Source organism: Pungitius pungitius, chromosome 18 (assembly GCF_949316345.1).
Source record: "Pungitius pungitius chromosome 18, fPunPun2.1, whole genome shotgun sequence".
In the NCBI taxonomy this organism is placed as follows: Eukaryota; Metazoa; Chordata; class Actinopteri; order Perciformes; family Gasterosteidae; genus Pungitius; species Pungitius pungitius.
This window is the reverse complement of record NC_084917.1, coordinates 11,492,231-11,500,675: the sequence shown is the minus strand read 5'-3', so window position 1 is coordinate 11,500,675 and position 8,445 is coordinate 11,492,231. Positions and strand designations below refer to the sequence as shown.

At 46.2% G+C, this 8,445-nt stretch overlaps 2 protein-coding genes across 4 annotated transcripts; one reads left to right on the top strand and one right to left on the bottom strand.

The window, feature by feature from the left end:
- Positions 1-870: 870 nt before the first annotated feature.
- LOC119226969 (uncharacterized) lies at positions 871-2,917 on the bottom strand. Of its 2 annotated transcripts, none has more exons than XM_037485384.2 (4): positions 2,180-2,679; positions 1,605-1,775; positions 1,320-1,430; positions 871-1,131 (listed from the first exon to the last, which is right to left on the bottom strand). In XM_037485384.2, exons 1-4 carry the CDS (start codon positions 2,468-2,470, stop codon positions 1,084-1,086), a joined length of 621 nt encoding a protein of 206 aa, XP_037341281.2. In that variant the 5' UTR covers positions 2,471-2,679; the 3' UTR covers positions 871-1,083. The 2 variants fall into 2 exon arrangements, with proteins under 2 accessions (XP_037341281.2, XP_037341282.2); XM_037485385.2 differs by having other exon boundaries at positions 1,111-1,131; positions 1,615-1,775; positions 2,180-2,917.
- A 1,838-nt stretch (positions 2,918-4,755) lies between these two features.
- Positions 4,756-8,356, top strand: LOC119226968 (oocyte zinc finger protein XlCOF6-like). 2 transcript variants are annotated; one of them, XM_037485381.2, is made up of 5 exons: positions 4,756-5,334; positions 5,810-5,990; positions 6,082-6,177; positions 6,279-6,332; positions 6,752-8,356. In XM_037485381.2, exons 1-5 carry the CDS (start codon positions 5,104-5,106, stop codon positions 7,990-7,992), a joined length of 1,803 nt encoding a protein of 600 aa, XP_037341278.2. In that variant the 5' UTR covers positions 4,756-5,103; the 3' UTR covers positions 7,993-8,356. The 2 variants fall into 2 exon arrangements, with proteins under 2 accessions (XP_037341278.2, XP_037341279.2); XM_037485382.2 differs by having other exon boundaries at positions 4,768-5,334; positions 5,810-5,987.
- Positions 8,357-8,445: the final 89 nt, after the last annotated feature.

Below are 8,445 nucleotides of genomic sequence, written 5' to 3'. Positions count from 1 at the left end.
CTCTCCTGCTTCCTCTACCTTTGTCCTCCTATCACTTCTGCTCAGTGGAATGCAAACTGAGCTTAAAAGACACATGCTGCATACTGGGAGGGCCTAAAGAGAGTGCACTGCAACAAGAGAGAGACGGTGGATCCGCCCTGCCTGTTCACAGCTGTGCCGACACATCGGAGGAACAACAATGTTCCCACCGGCCTCTCTCTCCACGCTTCTCATTAGCTCCCTCGTTCAAACACATGTTCATAGGGACTCCGATCAGTGTTCGTGTTATATAAACATTTCTGTATACTATCCTAATGGGTTAACTTTACATGGCTCACTTAAAACCATTTGTTGTTCTTGTTCCTGATTTTTATTGCACATTCTTTTGTTATTTTCTCCTAACAATACCTCTCTTTCCCATGCTCTGTTACTTGCTCCTTCCCCACACTCCCCAGTTCTTTCTAGTAAATGGGACAATGTTCGAGTTGTTTTGAGAACACCAGAGGGGACAGGCTGCCTGCGAGTTGGACGTCAGGAAGGTGACTCAAGGCCATCGGATACCAGCTCAGTCTTACAAGATTCAACTTGCTATTACAAATAACTAAATGTTGAGCAACTTAAGATGTGTTGGATAATGAATGCAAAGCTTTGTTCTCTGAAACTAAACATATAACTTTCCCTCTAAACCCTTATCACCCACACGAGGAGAAAGACTGCAACAAGGAGAAATTTGTGCGTGTGTGTGTGTGTGTGTGTGTAATAGTTATGCAATCGGTTTGCAAAAGTGTTTTGTCTGTCTGTTTTGTTCTCTTACTTCACGTATATCGTCACCATCGTCAACCACAACATTGGGGAAGTCGGAGTCTTAACACGACAACTCAGGAGCAGGAACATTTTTTTTAAATTTATTTTGGACCAACAGGTGTTTTTTATCCAGGACGATTCACTGACAACAGCTTTATTAACAGCCTATTATGTGGTTTTCTTTTGAGTTGAAGAGCAACACAGAGCAGAGCTCGTTGCAGAGCAGGTTGTTTTGTCAGCTTTACGGAGTCCTTCTCACGGCGGGTTGCGGGCAGAGAGGCTGTGTTGATCCAGCTGTGCTCATCGGTCCAGATCCGCCCTCCGTGCTGCGGGGAGGCTCTTTGCCACCTACAAGAAACACGCACACAGACAAACGGGAAATTATTTAATGCATCATTATTTGACTGTGAAAAAACTACCACCAGGTTCCTCACAAAGCAAAATCTATATTATAATAATTATATGATATTACAAATTCAAAGTAATGCTTTATAGTCATTTAGTCAGATTATAATAAGCTTCAAACCTCAACGTACTCGTTTCTCCAGCTGGTTGATGTGCCGCAGGCGCCTGTCAATCATTCTGTCTCGGGCTGAGACCTCTGAGGTAAGACTGGCGAGCCTTTGGGCCTGTTGGTCCATGATGGCCTGCAAGACAATGAAAAGGTCAAAAGGTGAGCAGAGACAAATCATTTCCACAAAGTGCTCAGTTTACACTGTGTAATAAAACCCAGAGACAACAACAGTAAGGTCTTTATATGAACTTTTTGTGGTTTCAATTACCAGTTGTTTGGTTTCGGCCATTATTTATCTTGTGCTCACCTTCACTGACCTCGGCTCGGTCCGGCTCTTCACTTTCTGGATGATCCGGTTCATGCGGCGCTGCATGGCTTCCCGCTCCCTCTCTAGATGCGCCAGCTCCTCCTGTAGATCTGTGGCTGCCCTCCACAGCCGGTCCCCCCTGGCAGTCAGGATCTGCAAATCCTTCCTCACCTCCAGAACAGAACACTGGTTTTCACACTATCTGTATATTGCATTTCTCTCCGCTCATTTTTACTCCTTCCCAAAGTAGTCCCTCCGTCCAGAACAGCATTCAAGTCAGCTGCAGCGTGAAAGTCTCACTGATGGTGCAAAATAGGATTCATTTTATACAGTTGTTTAAATAAACAACACAATTTTGAGATCCTCAATCTATATCTTTGCAGCTGAATCATTAAAAGATGTGTGGAAATCAGTGCACTATGAAACGTTTAAGGAGCTTCGGTCACATCAGTGGGTACATCATTATTTAAACCAACAGTTTCACTCATTTTTCCCGGGATTATGAAGCCATAAACATTATTGTTTCATCAAATCAATCAAACAGTTTGGGTTAGGATCTTGAAATCCACCCTCACCTGCCTGTGAGTCCGTCCGGCCTGTGAACTCTGCTTGCGGAGGCTCTCCAGACTCTCCGCAGCCTCGTCCAGCTCCGCTGCCACCAGCTCTCCCCGCCGCTCCAGCTGCCCTACGTTCTCCACCAACCCCTGCAGCAGGTGAGCCAGTCCCAGCGAGAGCATCCTCAGCTGGGACACGGGGACCTCACCTGCCTCCTGTGTGGTGTAGGGACCACCTGGTGGGCGGGCACGGTAGGCCTGGCACAGTCCCAACAACAAAAAGGAAAGCCGCAGAGCTCGGTTCGGTCTCATACTCCAGGATTTCTTCAGCTGCAGATTCCAAGTCCCCTTTTGCCGGACTATAGATCTGGATCCTCAGTCTCCAAAGGCCACAACCAGATCTGATCAGCATGCCAGGTATGTGGCTTCACGCAGACTCTGCAGCTTCAACGTTCAGGAGAATAGTCCACATCTGGCGAGCCTCTAGAGTCCGGATGTGCATGGGATGGCCCCTGGGGAGGTCTGGAGAGCAGGAGTTATAAAGGATAGAGGGAGGAGAGCTAGACGAAGACGAGGGGGTGAGTTCCCATGCAGGCTGACACATGGACAATTGAAGAAAAAAAGCAGCCTGAACAGTCAAAATATCCATCATATATGTACACAAAACATTGGATGATTTGTGTTGGAAAGACTAAGAATTAGATTATGTTGCTAATGCTGTATTCTTTATTTGAGTCAGAGCTGCGTGTTAACAGAAGTAAACCCTTTGCTCCCCAGGCTCTTGGATTTGTACATAAAAGTAAAGCACGAGGGACATCTGATGGCCATTTGGGGAACTGCGATGAGCTTGTTTCTTCTTCTGGGAAGAGTCTGTCTTGGAAATTTCCATTATCATCCCAAAACTGAGAAGGAGGAAGTTAGGAAAATGAAGCATTAAACGACAATATGTCAAGTCATAAAGCCTGATTTTTAAAGGAGAGAAATGTGTTGTTCTTGTAACCCCCCCCTTTTCTCTTCTTTGTCCGTAAAGAAGCGGGCTACTTTTAAATAGAACTCGATTCCCGGGCCACACCAACACAGCGAGAAAACGACCAGACAGATTATATACGTATCAAAACAATAATTTATTTCTATTTAAGATAAGTTTAAGAATTTTAAAACACATCAAGTAAAGAGCCAGGAGACGATAAAACCCGAGGGATGATTCGATCCAGCGTAAAAGAACCTGTTAAGGTTCAGTCCAGAGTGTGATTTGATCCGGGTTTTCCTCAGTCCCAGGCACCGAATGGATCACTCTCACGTGATTTCAATGAGTCCGTTCTACATGAAGGAGTCCGGGGACCAGGGTTTCCGGGGCGCCACTCTGCTCCTTCACTACGCGTCTCCCCAATATTGTTCCGCCGTCAGCTGCCGGACCGGGCACCTTCCATTAGGGAGTAGCGGACGTTGCCCTTGGGGATTCCAGGAAACGGCTCCAGCAGGGCACAGGGGATCCAGCCAGTGACTCCGGGGGACACACGTCCAGCCGTCCGAGCCGCTGCTTCTCGTGCAGCACGCCTATCCGTTTTTTCTGGAAAGAGATCTCACCTCCTTTTATTGGGAGGGATCTTCCAGCTGGCCAATCCGAGCTAATTAGGTGCAGGTGTGTCAATTAATCGTGAGAGGGAAAGAAATACAAATTGACAGCTATATTCAATAACGCAAAACCACAGCAACAACTAAGAAAATCACAGCAAACAATATATAGAGACCACAGCAAACAATAAGTAACTATACAAAATAAACTAAACTCAATCACCTGCTCACTTAATTATATTATGTGACATTCTCAGCCCTCTATTTCCTGGCATTCAGGATACACAAAGAAAACTGTATGGAAGCAGCATCACGTCACTGAATGAGCAAGGGCCTGCACCACAATACAGTTAGTTCATTTTAGAAGACGTTTGAATACAATCTGGTGAGCAAATCAGTCAAATATTTAAAAGGACCTAAAGCCATTGGCCAAGTAATACCCTTTTTTAACAGCGAAGAACGACAACTTCTTTTTTCTGGGTGATACCTCCTTAATGATTTCATCCGTGTCAATGGTCGTCACAACAAAACGTGTCTAAAACCTCATTTAGGATCAGTAGTACTAAAGTAGTTGTTTAGGCTTTGTAAAAATCTCGGTTTATGTTGGTTTCACACAGGAAATGATGAGAAGTGTATTCAGATTCTACTCCTGAAAATAGTTCTCAACAAATGAACTGTTCATTTCTGTTTGAGCAACTTTAGCTAAACCCTGCAGTGTGCAGCTTTTTTTTTTACCACACAGTGAACCTAGATTCCAAATCAAACTTTGTATTTGTTAGGTCTTTTAAATATTTAGTGCCACAGACATGAGAAATGGAAAAATGAACTATCACTGTTGGTTGGTTTCCATCTTTTTGGGAATTTGTCTACACAATGAATAATATAGGATACAACCCCTTTCCATGAGTTAGGGTTTGAAGCATTAAGACAGCTTCCCCCACAAACCGGCAAAGGCTTTGAAAATAGACCAAACCAATCATAAACACTATCATCAACTCTAATGGCATATTATTGAATTATTAGAATCTAATTATTTTAAGAAATAGATCAAGTAAATAGGTACATTTAGACGTTTGCATAAGTGTGCTTCGTCAGTGGTAGTTAAACATAGTTACATTAAGTAGCATGGTCAAAGTAGATCCGTGATAGCATTCGATTCCAAAATCATTTTCTTTCATGAATGGGTGAAATCACATGTTAGGGAGCGACCCTCAAAGAGCTCCTCCAGGGGGCGGAAGCCTTGGCACTTTGCCGCAAAGCTGCCCACGAAGAAGAAAAAAGCGGAACCAAAACACGACCGAAACCTTCGAAGAAAAGAAAGACATGCCTTATTGAAAAACTCAATCACAACAGCGAAATAACTCCCAAACATGTTGGGCCTGGAGGCTTTAGAGGGTCAACTGTTGGCTCTGATGCGGACTGAGGTGCGAGCGGCGCTGACGGAGCTCGGCGGACTCCTGGAGGAGCGCTCGGCCTCGGCCGCCGCCATGGCCGCTCGGCGGCGCTCCGCCCCGGCTCCGGGCTCCGGCCTGAAGAGGGAAGAAGATGAGAGCGAAGTGACTCCGACCGAGGAGAGTCGCTCCTTCAATGAAGCCGTCAAGGTTCCACTTAATGTTACTTTTAAAATCCCGTTTTTCTGGCTGTTTGATATGTAACGGCACCTTTAAACGGTTTGTCATGTGACGTTGACGCGGACTTACAGCTTCAGACATTGTGTTGAATTGAATATTGTATTATATTAAATATTCTTTCGCCCATAGCAGCGCTTGATAAAGTGCATCAACAAACCTTTGCTCAAATTTACTTCCTCCGCTTAGCTTAAAAACATGTGATTTAGATTTTGTTTCAATCAGGCAGTTTAATGTTTTTCCACCCTTAGACATTATGCAAGTTAGAGAAATAGCATTTTCTCACAGCTGACAGACTGGAAACCCTTTTTTTCCTTTTACACAATTGCTAAACAATTATTTGTTGGATCGTGCAGATAACTTTTAATTTACCCCAAAATTGTTAAATTACCATTGCGTATAAATTAACATCTCATTGCTACTCTCTTTCCTCCCAACGACTTTGCAGGACCAGTTTGCATCCATCATGGAATCATGGACCAAAGGGGCAGTACAAAAGATCCTGGCGATGTTGACAGTGTCTGTTGCCGGGGGTGGTCCTGCTGCACAACAAAGGGACGGGCCGAATGGCCGGACCAAACGGGCGAGACTAAAGCCGAAAGAGAGGAGAGTGTCTTCGCCAAGTGGTCGTACGTCAGTTTGAAGGCTCGAGTGACTACGGAGATGCTTTTATTTGCCTTATTTTCCTTAACCGGGTTATATGTTGTTGTTAAATGACAGAATCTGCATCCGGTAGCTCTCGTCAGAAGAAAAAGAAACTTGAGGAAGGACCCAAACAAGAAGCAAAAAACCAGAATGACCACATATATTACAAAGGTATTGACACCATGGTCAGTTTGTCCTGTGTTTGGAACCGTGTAGTAAGCAATGAGCATAACACAAGATGATTCCCTGACTAATGTTTTTCTCTTTTTCAGAAGAGAAACATATTGATGAACCAGCAGCTGACTCAGGATCAGTGATCACACCTGGTAACTACCCCTTCTTTACAAACCGGCAGGAGAAAGACGTCCTGCGTTAGAACATCTTCATAATATTTAAAAAATAAAAATAAATTATCATTTTAAATGCAGTCCAGGGTGCTAAAGTATTAAACAATCCAGGTGATCGTTTTTAAAGTTGTTGCAATTATTTTTTTCTTTAAATTGCACTAGCTTTGAATAATCTCTTGTAGTTATTAACATTAACAAATGCAAGTTAGTGAAGATTTTGTAATTTGATAAACAAGTTTTCTTGCCAATAGTTTCTAACTAACTTCTTTTGTTCACGCGTAAGACAAAGTATGAGTTCTATGTTCATTTATTGAATTTGAGCAGCCGTGTTGATCTTTTAGTGTGTCCCTGCCACAAAGTCCCCTAATAGAGCTTCTTCTTTGTTTTGGCGGATGCAGCCACACAGGAAAGTAACTCCCATTTGAACGAAGAAGTTGGCGTCCAGGAGGAAACGTGCAGCTCCACTGCCACGTCCCAGATTACAAAGAAGAAGACCACGGAGCCGTTGAAGTGTCCGTCTTGTGACAAAACCTTTGCTCTGAAGTGCATGCTGGACCGACACCAACTGACCCACACCAAACCACACCTCTGCTCCGAGTGCGGCAAGAGTTTTTCCGAGAAACAGGGGCTTGTCGCGCACTCCAGACGCCACACCGGAGAGAAGCCCTACGAGTGCTCCGACTGCGGGATCGAGTTTGCCTACAAGTACACCTTGGCCAGACACGTGCGCCGCCACAGCCTGAAGAAACCCAGCGGCCGCACGTGCGCGCTCTGCGAGACTCAGTTCGACGGAGCGCTGGAGCTGCAGCGGCACCGGTGCGGCGCCTTGAAGAAGACCTTTGTCTGCTCGCTCTGCCCAGAAGCCTTCGAGTGCAGGGAGAGCTTGGCCGACCACGAGAACCTGCACTCGGGGGACCGAGACTTCGTCTGCGAAGTGTGCGGCGAGAGCTTCTTCTCGTCGTCGTCCCTCACCGCCCACCGGGTGACCCACGGCCTGCGGGACAACTGCTGCGACGTGCTCGGCCTCGGCTCCAGCGACGCCAGCGTCCTCCGGAGCCACCTGAGCAAGCACAGCGGGGAGAAGCTCTTCGCCTGCGAGGTCTGCGGCAAGGGCTGCAGCCACCGGAGCGCCCTGAAGCACCACATGCTGACCCACACGGGGGAGAAGCCGTACGTGTGCGAGACCTGCGGCAAGCGCTGCGGCCACGCCAGCGCGCTGCAGAACCACATGAGGATCCACACGGGGAAGAAGCGGGGCCAGCAGCCCGTCTGCCACGTGTGCGGCAAGAGCTTCCGCTGCACGGTCAACCTGAAGTACCACATGAGCGTCCACACGGGGGTGAAGCCGTACGCCTGCGAGCAGTGCGATAAGAAGTTCAGCAACCCCAGCAATCTGAATATACACATGGTGATCCACTCGGGGGAGAAGAGGTACGGCTGCAACATCTGCGGCAGGAGGTTCACGCAGTCCGTCGGCCTCAAGCTGCACAGGCGGGTGCACACGGGAGAAAAGCCGTATTTCTGCGTGGTCTGCGGGAAAGGGTTCATGCACTGCAGCGACTTCAAGAAACACCAGAGGGGTCACCTGCCACAGGAGCCAGCAGACGAGGAGTCCGAAAATAGGGCTGTGAAAAACTAAAACATTGCATCCCCCGTGTGAAATAGGAACGACGTGTCTCAGCGATGATTGAGATTGGTCAATCCTCCATCTCGGACATTGGTTTTGGTTTGCAACAATGTCTGCAATGAAACCCTGTGGTCATTTCTGAAAGTAGAGATGATGGATAAGCGGTTGTTGGTGTCTCTTTTTGGGACCAACAGGCTTCAGCGCTGAAAGGCAAGTGGTAATCGGCACAGGCCAGAAACCCCAAATTTGAGAGGGGGAACTTGATAAAAGGTGCACCACTGCTATTTTGTATACTAGTAATTGTGCATGTTAACCAATAACCCTCAAGATTCTGTAAAGAACCCAATAAAAATTACGGTTTTTGTCCGTTACCGTAATAATGCTTTGATTTTTTTATGTGACATTTTCACTATTAAACTTCGTTTTTTTTATGTTGTTCTATGAGCACAATATATAAGGTGAACA

What these genes read in the sequence shown, in the direction of transcription:
- LOC119226969 (XM_037485384.2), bottom strand. Translation starts at nt 2,470, where the DNA reads ATGAGACCGAACCGAGCTCTGCGGCTTTCCTTTTTGTTGTTGGGACTG. An exon ending in CCGAGCCGAGGTCAGTGAAG is followed by an intron (nt 1,431 to 1,604) that starts GTGAGCACAAGA and finishes ATTGTCTTGCAG; the next exon opens with GCCATCATGGACCAACAGGC. An exon ending in TCAACCAGCTGGAGAAACGA is followed by an intron (nt 1,132 to 1,319) that starts GTACGTTGAGGT and finishes TGTTTCTTGTAG; the next exon opens with GTGGCAAAGAGCCTCCCCGC.
- LOC119226968 (XM_037485381.2), top strand. Translation starts at nt 5,104, where the DNA reads ATGTTGGGCCTGGAGGCTTTAGAGGGTCAACTGTTGGCTCTGATGCGG. An exon ending in TGACCACATATATTACAAAG is followed by an intron (nt 6,178 to 6,278) that starts GTATTGACACCA and finishes TCTCTTTTTCAG; the next exon opens with AAGAGAAACATATTGATGAA. An exon ending in AGGATCAGTGATCACACCTG is followed by an intron (nt 6,333 to 6,751) that starts GTAACTACCCCT and finishes TGGCGGATGCAG; the next exon opens with CCACACAGGAAAGTAACTCC.